This window comes from Phocoena phocoena, chromosome 20, assembly GCF_963924675.1.
Source record: "Phocoena phocoena chromosome 20, mPhoPho1.1, whole genome shotgun sequence".
Taxonomy (NCBI): domain Eukaryota; kingdom Metazoa; phylum Chordata; class Mammalia; order Artiodactyla; family Phocoenidae; genus Phocoena; species Phocoena phocoena.
In genome coordinates, this window is record NC_089238.1 from 40,447,196 (window position 1) to 40,468,346 (window position 21,151).

The 21,151-nt window shown below is 52.0% G+C and overlaps 1 protein-coding gene across 3 annotated transcripts; it reads left to right on the forward strand.

Moving 5' to 3' along the window:
- The first annotated feature begins 1,147 nt into the window (after window positions 1–1,147).
- On the forward strand, window positions 1,148–19,991 carry SLC9A5 (solute carrier family 9 member A5). 3 transcript variants are annotated; one of them, XM_065898630.1, is made up of 16 exons: window positions 1,148–1,340; window positions 4,171–4,473; window positions 5,630–5,793; window positions 5,944–6,022; window positions 6,340–6,517; window positions 7,096–7,316; window positions 7,555–7,757; window positions 7,985–8,074; window positions 8,172–8,242; window positions 8,989–9,118; window positions 9,604–9,692; window positions 9,854–9,980; window positions 14,039–14,209; window positions 14,755–14,824; window positions 15,494–15,628; window positions 18,543–19,991. In XM_065898630.1, the coding sequence occupies exons 1-16, from the start codon at window positions 1,148–1,150 to the stop codon at window positions 19,013–19,015; spliced, it is 2,697 nt and encodes an 898-aa protein (XP_065754702.1). In that variant the 3' UTR covers window positions 19,016–19,991. The 3 variants fall into 3 exon arrangements, with proteins under 3 accessions (XP_065754702.1, XP_065754703.1, XP_065754704.1); XM_065898631.1 differs by having other exon boundaries at window positions 14,758–14,824; window positions 18,543–19,015; XM_065898632.1 differs by lacking the exon at window positions 4,171–4,473 and having other exon boundaries at window positions 18,543–19,015.
- The last annotated feature ends 1,160 nt before the right edge of the window (window positions 19,992–21,151 follow it).

Genomic DNA, 21,151 nt, shown 5'->3' on the forward strand with positions numbered 1-21,151 from the left:
GAGAAAGCAGGTAGATGGGTCCCTTTCAGTTTAGAGCAAGAAGTGAAAATAGATTACACTCGATTCGAAGGAAGAGGTGGGATCATTTACCTTTAGTTGGAGGAAAAAGAGGTAAGGGTGCCCCTAATTCTGGGAAAAGGATGGGATGACTCAGTTTGGCGGCGAGGTAGAACGTTACCCTCAATTTTAGGGAAGAACGGGGATGGGTTGCCCTTCAGCTTGAATGAAAAGTGGAAACGGTCCTTTTCAGTTTGGGGCAAGATAAGCCGAATGCCCCCTCAGGTTTGGGGAAGAGGTTGGGTGGATCCCTCTTAGTTTGAAGGGAATCGATAGACTGGGGTTTCCATAGTTTAGGGAAGAAGATACGTTTCCTTCATTGTCTCATGGAAAAGGTGAGAAGCGTTACACTGTAGTTTAAGGGAAAGGGAGGCCGGCTGTCCCTCGGTTTGGTAAATGAAGAGGAACAGCCTCCTATTCAGCCTGGAATGAGCTGGGCCCAATCTGGGCCTTGGGATTTCTGGGGACGATGGGGACAGTTGTCCCTCACGGCTTTCTAAAACGGGCCCAGTGCGCGTGCGCAGCTCTGGTCTGGGCGGGGACCCGAAGGGGGCCCCTCCAGTCTGCACCCGGCAGCGCCGGAGCCCGCGGCCTCGGTATCGGGGACCGGCTGCTGGCCGCTGACAGCACTCTCGGTGGCGGGGCCGCGCTCCTCCCGCCTGGACCCCGCCCCCCGGCAGACCCCGGTCACTCCAGCGGCTGGCCGTCGCCACCGTCGCCACCGGCTGGTGGAATGCAGAGGTGCCCCTGGAGGGCTGTGGCCGCTCACAGCTCTGAATCCGGGTCGGGGAGGGTTTGGGGAGAGTTTGGGGGAGCGCGCTTGAAGGAATAGGTTGCAGGACTTGGGGAAGGGCTGCACTGGGGAATTTCCAGAGTCGGGACTGGTTTAGAGCGGAGGGGCAGGCGTCCGCACTACGGACGCCCGGGGCAGGGTCTCGAAGTCCGGACCTGGCTTGGGGGTATCGGAGCCGGGATTGGGGGGAGCGGGCCCCACGTGCCTGTGACGCGGGGGCGGCCGGTAGGCGGCGGCGGCGGCGACGCGGGGCCGGCGGCCGTGCGGTGCCGGGAGGGCTCCTAGGCAGGCGGCAGGATGCTGCGCGCCGCACTGCCGCTGCTCTGGCTGCCCCTGGCGGGGGCGGGAGCAACCGAAGAGCCCACCCAGGAGCCGGGGTCGCCGGGTGAGCCTCCCCCAGGGTTGGCGCTCTTCCGCTGGCAGTGGCACGAGGTGGAGGCGCCCTACCTGGTAGCCCTCTGGATCCTGGTGGCCAGCCTGGCTAAAATCGGTGAGTGCGTGTGTGCGTGCGCCAGGGCCGGCGGCCGTCATTGGACCCGCCCCCAACCCCTAGTCCCCAGATCCGGGCCGGCTTCTTGCAGAGTGCCCCGACCTAGCTTCCGATTCCACAAATCCAGGCTCTCACATTGTTTCTGCGCCTCCTCTTGTTGATCTCCCTCCTCCTCTTCTCCTCGAGTGGGAGCCCTGAGGATTTGCCTTCTCAAAGGGCTGCCCCAGCTCTCTCCAGCCCCATCCCTAGATTCCTTTGCCCTTTCCTCTCTTCTCCTTGAAGTAAGCTCTTTGATCTGGGCTCTCCTCCACCAATCCCCAGCATCCTGAAAGCTTCTGTCAGCAGTGAAGACGTGTGGGGACATTGAGGGGATGGTGTTCTCCTACAAACCCAGGCATCCTGGTTCTGAGGAAGCAGCCTTCCCTGGAGGCCACCGCCAAGTGTCCATTCTCTTGGGATACTAAACTGCCACTTTTCCTCTATCCCCCCTCTGCTCCCCTAAAGGTGGCCCCTTCTTGTGCCTAGCTGTGCCCCCCGCCCCAATTCAGGTCTACCTTCTTCCCTCCTCAGGATATAAGAAACTTCCATTTATTGGGGCTTTATACTCTGCACTGCCTGCACTGGATGCTTTCATACATCCAGTCTCCTTCAGTCTGCACAATAAAGGTTGTGCTTCAGACTCCTTTCCTTGAATAGAGCTGCTTTTCCTTGTCTCTGCCCCTTCCTCCCCACTTCTGAGCAGCCAGTGGTCCCTCCTCCCACCACAGACCCTCCTCCCTCTCCCTGTTGTGCAGGCTCTGCTGTGGGGGTGACTAATTATAGCTGAGCCGTTGCTACTCACTCCCCATCTATGCAGGCACAGCCTGTACTCCAGTCTCACCAATACAGTCTTCATGTAGGAATCACACAGTCTAGGATTTGCCCCCTTCTCCCCCCAGGGACACAGCTGGGGCTGGGGGCTGGGCAGGAACAGAAGAACTCTCCACTCTGCTGTGGCAGTCCATTAATAATGGAAAATGGGGCTTGAAATGCCCTCAGGGAGCCTAGTGCTGTCAGAGAACAGCTTTTGTGAAGGGTTTTTTACTGGGATTAATACATGCTCTGGAGATAAGGATGGAATAAAGTCCCTGAAGGAGAGGAAAGGGGGACCAAAGGTAGGGATGAGTGTGGGAAGAGCTATGGCTGAGCTCACCTTAGGGCCTGGCAGCAATGAGAGCAAGGTGGGAGGAGCCTCAGATTTGGGAGCCAAGAATTGGGTTTGCTGAGAAGTCTGCCAGTTGGAGAGTTCTTGTCTTATTTAGGGTTTACAGCAATGACTGTAGTTTCCCCCATAAATCATAGTGCTTTTTCTAGCTTGGATGACATCTCCTATGGAGGTAGAAGAGAGCCTTTTTCTCATCAAACAAAACAAAACAAAACAAAACAAAATCCTTGGGAATGGGGGCAGGGGAGATGGGTAGAATGTTCAGAGATACCTTCCCCCAGCTTCATTACCAGGAGATTTTTTTTCCCTTTTATTCACCAAATATTTATGTAGATCCCACCATGTGCCAGGCACTACCCTAGGCTCTCTGGGTACAGCTTCCAAAGGGCACTGTCTTGGCATTGGGTCTCACACAGCCTAACACAGAGGCTTCCCTCACTACCTACCACTCTAGGGATTGTCTGGGGAGAGGTGCTCATCTGGTCTCAGGTCCCAAGGGAAAGCCAAAACAGTTTATATTAGGAGGCAAAGGTAGGAGTGGCAATAGGGCTAGAAAACCTCCTCTTCTTTCCTAGGGACAGATCTGTTATTATTTTCTCTCAGAGTCATATTGAATTAACATTTGCTGAGATCCTATTATGTGTCTGACATTCTGCTAGGAAAATTCACACTATATCATTTTATCCTCACCCTGTGTGATGGTTATCTTTTCCCATATTACAGGAGAAGAAATTGGAATTCAGGTAAATTAAGTAATTTGCCTGAGATCACACAATTAGGAAGGAATGGAGCCAGAAGAAGAACTGGATCTCTGACTGCTAAACTTAATGCTTTTTAAACTACTGAGTCCTCCTTAGTGAGCCTATATAATGAAAAGCACATTGGGCTAGGAGGTCTACAGTGCTCCTAGGAGGTATGTTATGCATTATGGTCTAGCTCGAGAGGCAGGGCACAATAATAGGTAACATTTATAGAGTGCTTACTGTAAACCACTGGGCTAAGTGCTTTTGAGTAGACTGCCTTACTTAAACCTTACAACAATCCTATGAGATCATTACTGTTTTTATCCCCATTTTACTGATGGGAAAACTGAAAATCAAAGAGGTGAAGTTATTTGCTCCAAGGTCACAGAACTAGTAAATGGAAGAGCTAGGCTTTAAACCCAGGCAGCCTGACTCCAGAGGTCCTGATTTTTACAGCTGTGTTATGCATAAAAATATACCTAGTATTTGCTGAGATTCAAATAATGGCAATGGATAAGGGAGATCAGAGAAAGGTGAGGTCCTTCAAGGATGAGAGTAGAGAGGAGGGGGCATTTCCAGAGGTGGAAAAAGTAAGCAAAGGTCTAGGTTACCATGACAGAAGCACCAAGAAACAGACAACTTTGGCTGCAGTGGGGGATTTGAAGCCCTGGAGGCTGGAGATTCTAGCAATCCTGAATGTTTCTTCTTCCTTGGTCCCAGTGTCAGGGGTCTCGACCTTGAATAAACTTCTAAGATTGGGAGGTTATAGGCCACTGTGTGTGTGTGTGTGTGTGTGTGTGTGTGTCTGTGTGTGTTTGTGTGTGTGTGTGCGCGCGCATGCATCCCATAAGCTGATACCTCTTGCCCTCTTCTTGCATTGTAGTGTTTCACTTGTCTCGGAAGGTGACGTCTCTGGTCCCTGAGAGCTGCCTGCTGATTTTGCTGGGACTGGTGCTGGGGGGCATTGTCTTGGCTGTGGCCAAGAAAGCTGAATACCAGCTGGAGCCAGGCACCTTCTTCCTCTTCCTATTGCCTCCTATCGTGCTGGACTCGGGCTATTTCATGCCTAGCCGGCTATTCTTTGACAACCTGGGCGCCATCCTCACCTACGCTGTGGTGGGCACACTCTGGAATGCCTTCACGACAGGTGCTGCCCTCTGGGGCCTGCAGCAGGCTGGACTTGTGGGTGAGTGACCTTAAGACCTGGACTGGTAGCGGGAGGCTATGCCAGCCTCATCACCCAACTCCCTTCTCCTCCAGCTCTGAAGATCCTATGTTGATGACAGCCATGCCCTGAGAGCTCCATCTTAGGTCCCTCCCAACTGGAGTGTGAGGCAATGCTCCAGATGGGCCTTCAGCCTTCATTTAGGTCCCTGCCAGATGAGTCTGGGCTTCTGCAGATGACAGCTGAGTAGGGGCCTGGCTCCCAGCTGTGTGTGGGCTGCCAAGGCTGGGACTCTGGCTGCCTCCTGCCCTGATACCCTACTGCCACTTGCCAGCCTGGCTCCCCTGAGGCACAGCTCACCTTTCCTGTGAGGGCTCTGCCCAGGTCACATCAGGGTGGTTTTCTGTTTTTATTATTATTTTTAATAAATACATATTATACATCCACAGAATGCAAGACACTACACTGGGTGTTCTCTCTTTACTCATCCCACTGGCTCTTCATAGCAACCTTGCCGGGGTTATAATTTGTCCCACTTTAATGGATGAGGAAATAGAGGCCCTTAAACTCATTCGGTATCAGGTCCAAAGTGAGCAGGAGAGGTCTGTTTTCCTGAGGCTCTTTGCCTTCAGGCTGCCCTGTCCTGCTCCCTTCTTCCTCATTCCCTGGCCCCCAAATCCATTCAAGCCTGAATGTTGATAATTCAGACATGTCGAATTCCTTAGGCTGAGAACCACCGGTGTGGGAGAAAGCACTCCCTTTCGTTCTTCTCCCGAATAAAGCCAGTCAGCAGCCAACTTCCACCTGCTGGTGGTTAGTATTACTGTTGCTGCAGTTCTTACTGTCAGTGCCACCTTAGCTTTCCAGGTTACATAGAGCTCTCGTAGCCATCTCCTGGGTTGATTTTTGCAGCAGTACTGTTAGGCAGGCACATGAGGAGGCATGGCCTATGAGAAGTCATGTGACAATGACAGTGCCAACATCACAGAGCTGGTAAGTGGCAAAGGCAGGCCTTAGGCTCAAGACCTAAGGTCTCCTGACCTGCAGGCCGATGCTCTCTTCACCGTCCCAGGTCCTCTCTGGGGATACTTGTTTTAATAGTGGGGCTGGAGTCTGGGCTTGTCACAGGGACTGCTGTAGGCAATTCAGTACCTCACCATTTGCTGTCCCTCGAAAGCCCCTAGAGTGCAGGCTGGCTTGCTGGACTTCCTGCTGTTCGGGAGCCTCATCTCAGCAGTGGACCCCGTGGCCGTGCTGGCTGTCTTTGAGGAGGTGCACGTCAACGAGACCCTCTTTATCATCGTCTTCGGCGAGTCCCTGCTCAACGATGCAGTTACTGTGGTGAGAGTGCTCGGCTCGCTGCCGTTCCTTGACCCCAGGCTGCCATGCTCTGACCAGGCCCCACTCCTCCCCAGGCCCTGCCTCACCGTCTCCACGCAGTCCAGGCTGCCACCTTCCCCCGCCGCTCCTGATGCTCCTCTTCTCGCTTAGGTGCTGTACAAGGTCTGCAACTCTTTTGTGGAGATGGGCTCTGCCAACGTGCAGGCCACTGACTACCTGAAGGGAGTCGGTCAGTATTTCCTCCCTCTTGGCGGGCACTGGAGGTCTGCCTCCCCTGGGTTGCTGAGCCCCTGCCCCCCACCGCGTCAGGACAGAGGACGCTGCTCGGGTTGCCTCATTCCCTTCCCTCATGTATGGAGAAATAGGGCCCTGAGAACCTGAGAAGGAGGGCCTTTCCTGGAATCCTAGCTCTGGGACCCTGACCCCTGGGGAGCACAGTGGGCATGCACAGTGGGCATCATCCTCCACTCCCTGCCAGGCAGCAGTCTTGTCAGCCCTGGTGGGGTCCGGGCCAGGGGTCATGCTGACAACCCACTCCTCCCCCAGCCTCCTTGTTTGTGGTCAGTCTGGGCGGGGCAGCCGTGGGCTTAGTCTTTGCCTTCCTCCTGGCCCTGACCACACGCTTCACCAAGCGGGTCCGCATCATCGAGCCTCTGCTGGTCTTCCTCCTCGCCTACGCAGCCTACCTTACTGCTGAAATGGCCTCGCTCTCCGCCATTCTTGCGTGAGTCCTGGGGGCCTTGCAGGCAGGCAGCTGGGAGGGGGCACTGGAGATGGTCGCCCTCACATGGACAGAAGCAGGACCCGGAGGAGTCCATAGGTCTCCCTGAGCCCTTGTGGGAGTGGGAGCTTCAGACTCCCCTGGGGAGATACTAAGCCTCAGGTAACATTCCAGGACCTGACTCTAGGGCTGTCCTGGGCACCCCAGAACCCAAAATTCCTCTGCTTAAAGTGCTCTCTGGGGTGTAGGCTGAGCTGGAAGTGGACTTTGAGGCCTGGTGCTACTGGCTCTGGTGGCCACAGAACTCTAAAAGGTGCCTCAGACAGTGCGCTGGTCAGAGCATGTTTCTCCCACCTCCCCCCTCCAGAAGGCACCGAGAGGGAAGCCTGGAGATTCGGAGCCTTTTATCCCAGGACCACCACTACCTACCCTTGGATGGCTTCCATGCCTCCCTGGGCTTTGGCTCTGAGAATCTGACATCCTGTGATGGGCAACACCCTCTCCTGTGCATGCTCAAACCCCAAGGGCTGTGCTTCCTGTGGCCCCTCCTCACTCGCCCTAACTCTCCATTCCTCTCCCAGGGTGACTATGTGTGGCCTGGGCTGTAAGAAGTACGTGGAGGCCAACATCTCCCATAAGTCCCGCACAGCTGTCAAGTACACGATGAAGACTCTAGCCAGCTGCGCTGAGACCATCATCTTCATGCTGCTTGGCATCTCGGCCGTGGACTCTTCCAAGTGGGCCTGGGACTCTGGGCTGGTGCTGGGCACCCTCTTCTTCATCCTGTTCTTCCGAGCCCTCGGTATTGCCGGCACCCTCTGCTTTCCCACCCTCCTTCCTGCCCACCCTCCCAGCTCATCTCCCAGTCTGAGTCCACATCCTTGACAACAATTTCTAAGCCTCCCCTTATTGCTCACCCCTCCCAGCCCCTGTCAGACCTTAGCCCACATACTTGGTGCCATCCATGCCCAGCGCCCTCCACTCCTGCTGTAGGCGTGCCCTCCAACACCCTGCTCCCACTGGCCTCCCTCCTGCTGTAGGCGTAGTCCTGCAGACGTGGGTGTTGAATCAGTTCCGGCTGGTCCCTCTGGACAAGATTGACCAGGTGGTGATGTCCTATGGGGGCCTGCGGGGGGCTGTGGCCTTCGCTCTCGTCATCCTCCTGGACAGGACCAAGATCCCTGCCAAGGACTACTTTGTAGCCACCACTATTGTGGTGGTCTTCTTCACAGTCATCGTGCAGGTGGGAGCGCCCACGAGGCTGGATGGGGAGAGGGTCTGGCAGGCCCTGGGGGAGGCTTAGAGCCTATGGGAGAGGGGCTCCTCTTCCTCTTGTGGGAGGCAGGGGGGCCTGACTTCCCAGACCTTGAGTGCAGTGAGGTGGGGATACAGAAGCTGAGGCCTAACTATGAGGAGGGAAAGGCAGCAGGGAACTGGACAGGGCAGGGCTCACTGGCTGCCTGTCCGTAGGGCCTGACCATCAAGCCACTGGTCAAGTGGCTGAAGGTGAAGAGGAGTGAGCATCACAAACCTACCCTGAACCAGGAGCTGCATGAGCACGTGGGTACCAGAACCCCATCCCTCCGCCTGTCCCTCTCTCCCTTCTCCTATTTTGAGCAGAGTCCTGATCCGGTCCCCCTACCCACCCCCCTTCTAGACTTTTGACCACATTCTGGCTGCAGTGGAGGACGTTGTGGGGCACCATGGCTATCACTACTGGAGGGACAGGTGAGGGAGCTGCTCCGAGGCTCCTTCAGCAGCGGCAGCCTCACCAGCCAGGGCAGCATGGGGGATGTGCACACTTCTGAGGAGGGACACAGTCAGGCTCAGGCTGGGCAACTCCTTCCTGAAGCCCTTCGGGCAGTACTGGCAGTACTGGTGTCCCAGTACTCTCAGGATAAGACAAGGCTCCCAGTGAGGCCTGCGCGCTCTGCCCTGCATGGTCTGGCACCTCCAGACACCAGCCACATTGTGCTCAGCTGTGTCTTTGACTATCTGTCTGCCAATGAAATGAACCCTGTTTTAGAAACTCAGAACCCACCATGCTCCCCCGGCCCTGGCCACTGGGACATGTGCACATGTTGTTCTTTCTACTAGAACATTCCTTTGCCTCCCTCTCACCTACTTAACCTCTATTCATCCTTCAGATCTTACCACAGGCATCAAGTCCTTAGGGAGGTTTCCTTGGCCTCCCTGACTAGGACAAATCCCTATCATACTCTATAATTATCCTTTATAGTTCTTACCATGGTTGTAATTTTACAGTTATATGTAATAACTTCATTAATGTCAGGCTTTCCTACAAAACTGTCAGTTCCGTAAGGGCAGGGACCAGCTTCAAGATTCTCCCTGACTGATGCCCACACCAAGAGACATAGGCCCAGCGCTGGCGGTGCCCCTGCCCTGTCTGAGGAAGGGCCAGCCGCCCAGGCCTTAGGGATGGCACTCAGGACCGGGCCTGGCATCCTCTGTAGGTGGGAGCAGTTTGATAAGAAGTACCTGAGTCAGCTGTTGATGCGGCGGTCAGCCTACCGCATCCGGGACCAGATTTGGGATGTGTACTACAGACTCAACATCCGGGATGCCATCAGCTTCGTGGACCAGGTGGGCCGGCAGACAATGGTGGGTGGGCAGGTGGCCAGCAGGGCAAGGCAGGAAGCGGTGACAAGCAGGCAGGCCCTGAGCAGGGAGTTGGGAATTCCCAGCAGACTCCATAGTCTTGTGAAGTGGCAGCTGCAGGAACGAGCCTGGCCTGATGCTGACATGTAGAGTCTAGCAGGCAGTACAGGAAGGTGGGAAACAGCTGGACTCTGGAGTCAGGAGATGTGGTTCAGTTCTTATCATCTCACGCTTGTGACCTTGGGTAAGTCACTTATCCTCTCGGAGCCTCAGTTTCAACTGTAAGAAAGCACGAGTAAAAGTACCTCTGTCAGAGTTTTGTAGATTCAGTATAAAAAGTGCCTAGCACAGTCCCTGGAACTTCAAAAGAGCAAAGTGTGTTAACCATTGTTATTCTTTTTATTACCCTCTGATTGTCTGGGCCACCTTTCATCTGATTGCCATTTTGACCTCTGACTTGGCCCCTGCAGGGAGGCCACGTCTTGTCCTCCACCGGGCTCACTCTGCCCTCTATGCCCAGCCGCAATTCTGTGGCAGAAACCTCTGTCACCAACCTGCTGTAAGTCCTTGAGCCCCCTCCCCCTTCCTCAAGCTCCTCTCTATTGCGCCCTCTCTCTGAATCCCTTCTGGGGAAGATTTGTGAGCACCTTTGCTTCTGCCCTTCCCCTGGCCTGTGCCTCCTGGCCCGTCCCTAGCACACGTGTCTCCTCCCTCCTGCAGGAGGGAGAGTGGCAGTGGAGCATGTCTGGATCTGCAGGTGATTGACACAGTACGCAGCGGCCGGGACCGTGAGGATGCTGTGATGCACCACCTGCTCTGTGGAGGCCTTTACAAACCTCGCTACAGGGTGAGAACAGGCAGGGCAGAGTTCTGAGGGGGAGCATTGTCTGGGGAGGCCACAATGGAAGGCTCAAGAGGCAGCTGGCACCAGCTTGTGGAGAGCTATGGATGCCCAGTTGAAGAGTGTGGGCTTCATCTTGTTGGTTATAACCTTTAGTTTTTTTTTTGTTTTTTTTTTTGAGAAAGGTTGGCCTGTTACAAGAGCTGTTTAAGAATGTCTTCTCTGGTAGCAGAGGGCAGATCAAACTGGAGGGGGTGAGTTGAGAGGCTGGGAGAGCCAGTTGGGAAGCTGGAGTGAACCACTGTGGATTAGACCCGGGTGGTCGGAAGGGAGAGGAGCACAAAGAACTGTGTGATCAGCCAGGAAGAGGAGAGCAGGAGATACAGAGGGCTTGATGGGGTCACAGAACAGGAGTGCTGAGGAAGCCGCCTGCAGGACCACCTTAACCTGGGGGAGGCAGACATCTGTTTTAGGTAATGTGAGTTTAGTCCGATGCAGGTCATGAAGCTTTGGGGTTGGAAAGGCCCAACCCATACAGGAAGGAATCTGTTGCAACCCCACAAGGGGGCAGCAAGCCATTACCTTGAACCTTTTTGAAATGAGAAGCCAGCTGTTACCATTCTTGGCAGCTTTAACATTCAAGGCTGTTTCTACCGCTGAGACAGATTGGTTTCCTTTAATTTTCTCCCACTGGTCCTGATTTGACTCTCTGCAGCTCTGCAGAGTAAGTCTGCAAAGGTTTCAAAACAGCTTCCTTCCACACAGGCCTCCTTGCCCTCAGGCCAGCAGCTCCTGTCCTTGGTGTGCCTTCTTTAGTCATTAGAAATGAGGGCTCTTGGAGTTCTCTGGTAGCCTAGTGGTTAGGACTCTGGGCTTTCACTGCCATGGCCTGCGTTTGGCACAGGGGCTCTTTCACCTTTCTAGTTCTGGAACTTGCCATTCTCTTTTCACAGCCCAGAATCCCTCCAGCTTTGGCTCACCACCCTGAGGCCCCATATTGTCCTTACAGTCAGGCAACCCACCATGTCTTCCTCAGTTAATGACTATTAAACCCTGTTGCATCCAACCTGTGGGGTTTTTTGTTTGTTTGTTTTTTTGGTTTTGTTTACTTTTTTCTTATGGAAAATTTCTGTCGTTCAGAAAACTAGAGAGAATAACTCATTTAACCACCACTCACCTCCAATAATTTTCAATGCATGGTCAATTCTGTTACATTCTGTCCCCCCCTACGCCCCAGCTACACTTTATTATCTTACAGCAAACTCCAGACATCATATCATCTCTAACTATTTCCATATGTATCTCTAGGTGGCAAGAATTCTTTTTAAAAAAAAGCCATAGTACCCTTATCACTTACAACAAATAACAGTGATTCCTTCTCACCTCAAATATCCAGCCAGTGGCCAATAAATACCTTTTTCCAGCTGGTTTGTTCAAGTCAGGATCCAAATAAAGTCCACAGTTTGCATTTAGTAAACATGTCTCTATTTTTTTAAAAAAATCTGTGATAGTTTTGTCTTCCTTTTTTTCTCATTATTTACTTACTGAAGAAACTGGATCCATTATCTCAGAGAATGTTCCATTTTACAGATTCTGCTGATTGCATTCCAGTGGTGGTGTTTAACATGTTCCTCTACATACTGTATTTCTTGGTAGTTAAATCTGGAGGCCAGGTTGTATTCAGGAACATTCGATAGGTGTGCTGTGTATTTCTTATTGTATTACATCAGGAAGTACATAATGACTGTCTGTGGATGTGTGTGTGTAAGATTGGTCAATGGTTCAGTCCAACCAGTTCTTGTGAAGTCAATTAAAAAAAAAACTGGATTAAGATTGTGTTTATCCCTGTTAAATGTCATCTTATTTGATTTAGCCCATCATTCCATTGTTTGGATCCCATGTCTGCCACCAAATATCTCCTCAGATTCACATCATAGGAAAATTTGCTAAGCCTGTTAACTTTGTATTCATCAAAATCAACATACAGATGTTGAACAGGATAGAGCTGAGGACAGAGCCCTGTGGCATGCTACTAAAGACTTTCCTCCAGACTGACCTTGATCAAGAATTTTTTGGGTATGGTTACTCAACCAGTTCTAAATCCACTTAGTTATGCCAGAACACAATCCATAATTCCTCATGTTCTTCACAGAAATATCATCAGAGAGAGACAGAAGTATCTAGTATGCAGTTAGAAACATAAGATTATAGTTTAGGAGAGAGATACGGGCTGGAGATAAAGATTTGGAAGCAATCTATATCAGAGGTTTCCTGGCCTGGCTACATCAGAATCTCCCAGGGAGCTTGCTAGAATACATATTCCTGGCTTCTCCTGGAGAGTCTGATCCTGTAGTGTGCAATGGGATGAGGAATCTGCTCTTAATAAGTCCCCTGAGGGGATTCACATGTAGCTGGTCTGATGGCTGATGTTTGGGAAACACAGATGTATCCCTGGGCTAGCTGGCGCTGAGCGAGGACACTTTCACTGGGGAGGGCATTTAGAGGGGAGAGAGGGGGGCCAAGGACAACACTGAGGAATGCACATGTAAGAAAAGGAAGGGGAGCCAGTGGAGGAGAGAGAAGGAGCCCTTGGAGGGGCAGTAGCAGATGGTGTCTTGGAGGCCTGGGGCATAAGGAGGGCTGGACGTTGCACAGATGTTGCCTAACCAGAGGCCATGGCACTGCTGACCAGGGAGAAAGCAGCACATTGAAGTTGTAATCAGGCAAACCCCCCTGGAGCTGTATTTTATTTTTAGTTTGCATTTCTTTTTTTATTCTTTTTTTTAACATCTTTATTGGAGTATAATTGCTTTATAATGGTGTGTTAGTTTCCGCTTTATAACAAAGTGAATCAGCTATACATGTACATGGAGCTGTTTCTCTGATAGTCAAGGAATGGGTACTAGGGGAAGTGTCAGAATGTAAGTGTAAAAGTCTGGCAGCAAAAGCGAAGCAATGGTATCAATGGAAAGGCCTTTTTCAAGGAGGTAAGGGTAGGAGCATGCTTAAAAGCAGAGGGAGGGGGGCCAGAGTCGAGGGAAGGATTGAAGATGCAGGAGAGTGGAGGACCGGGAGGGAGGAGGGAGCAGAGCAGGGAACTGCTGGAGGCAGGGAGTGAGCTAAGCAAAGCGGAGGCCTGGGTTGGGGAGTGAGGAGCCCTGTGAAGGAGCTGGGCCCCCGCATGCCCAGGAGAGAGGGGCACCTCTGTGTGAGCGCGTAGAAGAGGGCAGCTGGGAGGAGACTTAAAGGGGGCTCTTAGATCCAGCTCAGGGAAGCAGGAAATATGAGGCAAAGGAAAGGGACCAGACTGGGGATGTGAGGCAAGACAAATGACTGGGAACATGTGGGCAGTACTTTGGGGGGTTACCACTAGGTTATGAAAAGGCCTCTCAGCAGTCAAGGGCAGAGGTGGAGACAGTCTAAGTGAGTGTGTAGTGGGCTTGGTCTTTATGAGAAAGAGTTGGAAAGAGGAGATGGGGGTGGTCCTGAATTGGACACCAATTCAGGTATTGTGGGACTGAGGGGGTCGAAGGTATCAAGACAGGTAGTCATGGAAGTTCAAAGTGCAGCCTGCGGAGTCACGGTGGTGGCTGTAGAACTGGCTAGCTGGAGAGTTCCAGCTGGACAGAGAGTCCTGTGTAGGTAAAAGGAGGCAAATGGGCCAGGCATGTGGACCAGGCTCAGATAAACAGAGGTGCAAAGAAGGAAATGCCCCCCTTGGTCTCACAGTAGCCCTGAGGGACAAGACACAGGGTCCCCTGCCTCTTGTCACTTCAGATCAGAGAGAACTGGGAGAGGGCAGTAGGGAATACGGAAAGCCAAATTTGAGGGAACAGGTTCTGGGATAAAGGAAAGTTTTCCCCCAGTGAACTGAGCATATAGAGAGTATAGAGTCTGGCTGGGTCCCTACTGTATTTTTTGTTTTGTTTTGTTTTTTCAATCCATGGCTAGTTCTGGCAACAGTGGGCCGGCAGGAGCTATGGTGAACATGGGGCTGTGGCCTGGGGTCCCTGTGGGAGGCCGGGACACCCAGCCTCACGGCAGGGCGGGGCTGTCATTGTCAGTACAAAGCCAGCTGCAGCCGCCACTTCATCTCTGAGGATGCGCAGGAGCGCCAGGACAAGGAGGTCTTCCAGCAGAACATGAAGCGGCGGCTGGAGTCCTTTAAGCCCACCAAGCACAACATCTGCCTCACCAAGAGCAAGCCACGACCCCGCAAGGCCGGCCGCAAGAAGGCATGTGCTTTCTCTGGGACTCCTGTCTGCAGCTGCAGGCTGACGGCACGCAGTTTTGAGCTCCCAAGTATTGGAATCCAGCCCAGGGGGCCCCCTTAGATGGATAATTCTCAGGGACTTGGGGGCTGCAGCAGCTTGGGTTCCCTTTTGCATCTTCCTGGAGCCCCAGAAGGGGAAGGCAAGGGCTTCAGAAGGAGATCAGCCTCTTGTCCATGTGGTCACATGCTGGGAGGCAGCAGGACCACCTACCAGAGGTGAAATGGGCAGGAGAAAGGCAGATTCCTCGTTGGGGGGACTCCATGAGCTCCTTATTCAGCCCAAGCTGACGTACTGAGTGTCCTTGCTGGGGCATGTCAGACTCCACACTTGCGGGGGTGGGGGTGGGGGGTGGGGTCAAGGGATGGTAGAACCATTGGGATTGACAGATTCCCTTCCCTGCTGCATCAGGAAGACCTGTCCTGTTGACCCCACCAGACGACAGGGTTGGAGTTTGGAGCCAGGCCAGAGGCTTAGGGTTTTTTGTTTTTTTGTTTTTTGGTCCTTAGAAGGATGGCATGGCTAACACGGAGGCTACAAATGGGAAACCTCCTCGAGACCTGGGCTTCCAGGACACAGGCAAGCAGGGAGTGGGGTGGAGTTGAGGATGGGATAGGGAGGGAAAGGGCAGGGGCCCATCAGCCAGAAGCCTGAAGGACCTCCTCTGTACAGCATTCAATACCATAAACTGGAGCTCTTCCCCTCAGGGACTAGATGGGCATACTTGATTTCAAAGCTGAACATATCTAAGCAGTTATTAGACATCTGTGACATCAGATAGCTAACTACAGGTTACAGGCCTTGAGGACTTGGAGAAGGTGTCATAAAAGGGGGAGCTTGGTCTGGGCCTTGAAGGATGGGTGAACCCTAGTGTCCCCGTCTATAAAACCAGGAGTTTGGATGAGCTGCACCCTGATGGGCCTTCCAGCCCTCCAGATGTTTACGCTTCCAGTTGACAATGGGATCTGGGGCTGAGAGATGATGGGGGAGCTGGAAAGTGTGACTTTCCTGATGGCTTCCTCTGAGGACTTGGCTTTCCCTGTTGCCTCCTTCAGCTCTGCAGCCCCACCTCCCTTCCTCTCAAACACCCAACTCCATAGGCCAGTGCTGTAACAGCCACAGGACAAAGCAGGTGTCCCTGCCAACTGCAGGCTCTACCTGGGTGGACAGGGGGTCCGGCTTGGAGTTGTGCAGTACCAAGAGGCAGCTGCTGGTGGCCAACCCCACTTGGCTCTTGTCCCTCTCCAGCTGCTGTGATATTAACCGTAGAGTCTGAGGAGGAGGAGGACAGCGACAGTTCGGAGACAGAGAAGGAGGACGATGAAGGGATCATCTTTGTGGCTCGGGCTACCAGTGAGGTTCTCCAAGAGGGCAAAGTTTCAGGTAATGGCTTCCTCCCGCCTACCTCCCTCTGGAACTGTGCAGCTGGTTTCCTCCCCCTTCACTGATGGCCTCTACTCCAGACAATACCTCTTCCTATTCGCTCATCTATTCACCAACCAGCATTTACTGAGCATCTCCTTTATGTCAGACACCTGACATACATGATCTGATTCAATCCTCACAACAACCAAGATGGGGAAACTGAGCTCAAAGGAATTTGGGACTTGTCCAGAGCCAGCAGAACCAGAATTTGAACCTAACCCACCCGATTCAAAGCCCAAAGCCTTTTTACTGCCGTGCCGCCTCCCTTTACTCTCTGGCGAGAAACACGAGGTGACAAGCAAACCTAACACCAGGCTCCGTTGTGACCCATGCTCAGCACACCAGCCCTCAGGTACAGACCCGGTGAGGGTGGCAGCCTGACCTGAGAGAGGAGCCTGAGTTGGCTCAAGCACCCTAGGTGTCTTTTAAAAAACATATTATAGAAAATTTCAAAATATACAATAGACAGAATAGTAAAATAAACTTCCCATCTATCCACCAGCCAGCTTCAATAATTATCTACTCCTAACCAATCTTATTTCATCCATACCCTTCACTATGCCCCTCTCTTCACTGGATTCTTTTGAAGCAAATCTCAAATATCATTATCACTTTATCAAAAAATACTTCAGCATGTATCTCTAAAAGATAAGGATTCTTCTTAAAAATATAACCACAATACCATTATCATATCCAAAATCTTTGTTATCAGATATCCAGTCAGTGTTCAAGTTTCCCTGATTGTCTTAATGTTTTTTTACAGTAGGTTTGTTCAAATAAAAATCCAGAGAAGACCCACCCATGAAATCCGGTTGATAAGTCTCTTCTAATCTACAGCAGTGATTCTGAAGAGGGTAGTGGTGGAGGGATTTTGCCCTCTAGGGGATTGTCTGGAGACATCATGGGTTGTCACATTTGGAGGGCTACCTCTGCAGTGAGTGGGTAGAGAGGCCAGGGATGCTGGTAAACATCCTACCATGCACAGGACAGCCCCCCTACAACAAAGTATCTCTTCCAACCTGTCAATAATGTCAAGTTTGAAAAACCCTGATTTATAGGTTCCCCCCACCAATACCTTTTTTTCTTCCACTGGATTTACTGAAATAACCTGATTCTTTGTCCCCCAGTCTTTCTTTGTCTGGATTTTGCTGATTGCATCCCCAAAGCATCATTTAATATGTTTCAATGACCCTTATATTTCCTCTAAACCAATAATTAAATCCAGATCAGATCTGGTAAGCATACTTCATAGGTGGTGATGCTGTACCTCCTATTGCATTCATCACACCGGGAAGCATCTGGGTGTCTCTCTTTTTGTGAGGTTAACGTTGATAACAGGCTTTAGCTGTTGTTGGCTTGATCCATCCATTATCAAGTTCCCTGTCAACTTTTCATCAGACGGTCTTGGCAGCCATTGGTGATCACTGCCAGATCCAACATTTCATTAGGGGTTGCACAGTGGTGATATTCTATGTCTCTTTTTTCATCTGCATTGATTAACAGTAATTCTTCTATAAGAAAACCTTCATCAATTACTTGGTTACTCTGAGGTGCAGCTCATATAGGGAAGAATGGATAAATGCTTGAATTTTTCATTTTATTTATCAGTTTTCATACCAACAGTTAGTTCCCCAGCATCCTCTAAAGGTGAACACTGAAGTTTTTTTTTTAATTAATTAATTAATTTTTGGCTGTGTTGGGTCTTCGTTGCTATGCACGGGCTTTCTCTAGTTGCGGTGAGCGGGGGCTACTCTTCGTTGCAGTGCGCGGGCTTCTCATTGCCGTGGCTTCTCTTGTTGCGGAGCACGGGCTCTAGGCGCATAGGCTTCAGTAGTTGTGGCACGTGGGCTCAGTAGTTGTGGCTCGTGGGCTCTAGAGCTCAGGCTCAGTAGTTGTGGCGCACGAGCTTAGTTGCTCCGCGGCATGTGGGATCTTCCCGGGCCAGGGCTCGAACCCATGTCCCCTGCATTGGCAGGCAGATCCTTAACCACTGCGCCACTATGGAAGCCCAACACTGAAGTTTTTTGTTTAGTTTTTGTTGTTGTTAAAATTCAATCCAGCATCCCAGGTCTTTCAAGAGAGGTAGTTTTACTTTCAATCACAGAACTAATACATTTCATAACATACTCAGTCAAGATTTTTGGAGGGCTCAGGACTTTATCAATGAGCAGACACATACTGAGCACCTATTATACACAAGGCATTGAGCTTGACTTTGGAGAACAAGGGGTGGTAGGTGGCCAGAGGGCTGCTCTTTCGCAGGTTTCCTCTTTCAGAACCTCAGACTTCCTGTAATGCAGCGGCCAGGCCTTCCATGCTGGCTGCCAGCAGTTCCGGGATTCTCAGGTCCCCTGTGCTCTGGCATCCCCCTCGCCGGCACAGCTTTAGCCTGTTGTTAGGTTCACATGAGCTCACACTCCTGGACTCTGTCGCACCAAAGGGCTGTGGTGGGAACTCAGGCAAGGAGCCCAGTGGCCAAGCCTCAAGATCTTCCTCACTCTGCTGCTGTCTCACCCTGGGATGGGGCTTGGCAGGATGTGGTTTAAGACTAGCACTGCAAGTTGGGTGAGGGCTGATCGTAGATGGGTTTTTTCTTGCCTTGATCCCCCTTTCTCTTGCTTTAGTTATTTTCATTTGTTCAATAGGTATTTGTTGAGCAACTGCTATGTGCCCAGCCCTGTGCTAGGTGCTGGGCATACTATGGGGAGCAAAACCAGCTGTGGCGCTTCCACTCAGCAAGGCATGCATCAAATAACTGCACACATGGATGTTATGCAGCAATTGTGGAATGAACTGATTTATTGAAAGTGTGCTTATACTTGAGAAAGATTCCACTGGATTGGTAATGAATGCATGTGTACTCTGTCCCCAGGGAGCCTTGAGGTGTGTCCAAGCCCACGCATCATACCCCCTTCCCCAACCTGTGCAGAGAAGGAGCTGCCCTGGAAGAGTGGGCAGGGGGACCTGGCAGTCTACGTGTCCTCAGAGACCACCAAGATTGTGCCCGTGGACATGCAGACAGGCTGGAACCAAAGCATCTCGTCCCTGGAGAGCCTGGCATCCCCACCCTGTACCCAGGCCCCACCTATGACCCGCCTGCCTCCCCGCTCACTGGTCACTGAAGAGTCCCAGGCCCCTCTCAACCTGCCTTCTGATCTACGCCCTAGCTTTGCTTTTCCCACGAGCCTGGCCAAGGCTGGCCGCTCTCACAGCGAGAGCAGCGCTGACATCCCCCAGCAGCAGGAGCTGCAGCCCCTCATGGGACACGAGGACCACACTCATCTCAGCCCAGGCACCGCCAACTCCCACTGGTGCATCCAGTTCAACAGAGGTGGCCGGCTGTAGCCCAGGGACTCGAGGAGGAGCAGGGGGCCGAGCCCCTGTGGAAACCTTCCCTGCACAACGGGCAGAGGAGCCCACTCAACCTGACATGGGGCTAGAGGGGCCTGGACTGAAGTAGCAACTGGGCTCCCTTGGGGCAGGTCAGAAGGGTCTCCTGGGCTGGTCCTCACAGGGACCTTTTTCACCACCCTCCCTGCTTCTAACTCCTGCCACTTTCCCTTTCAGTAAGGCCCTTACCCTGGCTCAAGACCCAGTCCAGAGCTTCTAGGGGCAAGGCCCAGAGATGCGGGTAGTTGATGCCCCTTCCCCAGAGGGTCCTCATGGGGTGACTCTACGCAGATATTCTTGCCCCCAAAGCAAGGGCATCATTCCTCAGCTGACACTGGCCTTTCCTGCCCTCCATCTCCTCCCTAGCGCCAGTGCAAGGACAGTACCCTGACAGAAGGCTCTGCGAGGGGCTGGTCCTCAGAGGGTATGGGGTGGGAGGTGCAGCAGGCTTTGCTGCTCTGTTGGGTCAGCTACCCATAATCAATTTGCTTAGGGCAGTGAGAATCTGTCTCCACTCCTTGCTTTATCTCCTTCCCTTTGCTGCCAGTCACTGGGGCAATAGTTCCTCCTTTTCCAGGACTATGGCCACAGGGCTGGGCCAGGCTTCACAACAGGGCTGCTTCTTAGCCAGGGTTACTCTGAGGGATCTGCTGCTCTGCGTCCAAGTTTGGACCTTTCAGATCCTTGGGTCTGGGTTTTATGAGGAGGGGAGACGATGGTCTCTGGGCTCCCACTCACATTGTCACCTTGTTATTCCCCAAACAGGAAAGGAGCCAGGTATCCCAGGGCCACTGCTCCACTGCTCTGGGGCTGGGATACCCGGCTGCAGTGGTAAGGGGCTGACTGGGTGGCAGGTGACTTTCCTGGGGTTAGCGCCTGCCCTGTATTTTGTACTTTGAACCTAAGATACATTAAACATCTCTTGGATGGATGTGTGTCCTGTGTCCATGTGTCTGGGGGTTCTGGGGTGTGGGCAGGAGGCAAGAGGGCAGGTGGTGAGGGAGATGGAAACTGCCAACTCCCTGCCCCAGGGCTTCCTGGATAGAGAATGGGGAGGGGGGTCCTGGGGTCCTGGGAAGGACTGTTAGGCCCTATGGCCCTCCCTCCCTCCTCTCCCATTCCTTCCCAATACGTCAACTTACAGGATGCCTGCAGTCCGGGTGATTGCTGTATGGGCACAGGGTCACAGAACTGGGAGTCCACAAAATGGGAACAACCTGTAGGAAAAGAGACTCCAGAGGTCAGGTGCCAAGGTGCCCAAAGATGCAGCCACCACACACTGGGACCGGATAAGCCTTCCTTAAACACCCGGAGGGAGGTGTAGGACAAATGAACAGAAATGTTCTGCACCTGGCGGGTGGGAGGACAATCTCAAGGGAGCTGGTTACCTTGAGTGTTTCTGACACAAATTGGATACTGTGGGGTCCAGAAACATTAGGGACAGAAATCTCAGACCCAGATTCAATTTCCACTGTGCTGGAAAATTAAAAAAAAAAAAAAAAAGTACCTATCTTTATTGACACCTAACACACACCCCATCAAATTCACCCATTTAAAATGTACAGTTCAGTGGTCTTTAACATATTCACAGAATTGTGCAACCCTCACCACAGCCTTAGTTTAGAATGTTTTCATCGTCCCCAAAAGAAACTACCATCAGCCGTCACTCCTCACCCTCTGCCTAGCCCTAGGTAATCACCATCCTGTGTGTAATCTTTACAGATCTGAAGGACCCAACACACTGCAGAGGTTACAAATTTAGTCAACATTTTTTCTGTCATGCCTGGGGAAGGTGTGAAGAGAAGGAAGAGTGACTTTTAGGCTTTGCCCTCACACTGCTTATAGTCGGCAGTGTTAAGGCCCAGCGGTTAGTCCCAGCTCTCACTCACTGGCTATGTTATCGTAGGTATGTCACATATTCTCTCTGAGCCCCAGTGTCTTCATCTCTAAAATGAGGTAACAATCATACTTACTTCATAAGGCTGCTGTCTGAATTAGATGATGAAATGTAAAAACCTAGTATACAGCCTGGCCCATGGTAAGGGATTATGTTTGTCATCATTGGTGTTACATTACAAGCCAAGGAACATA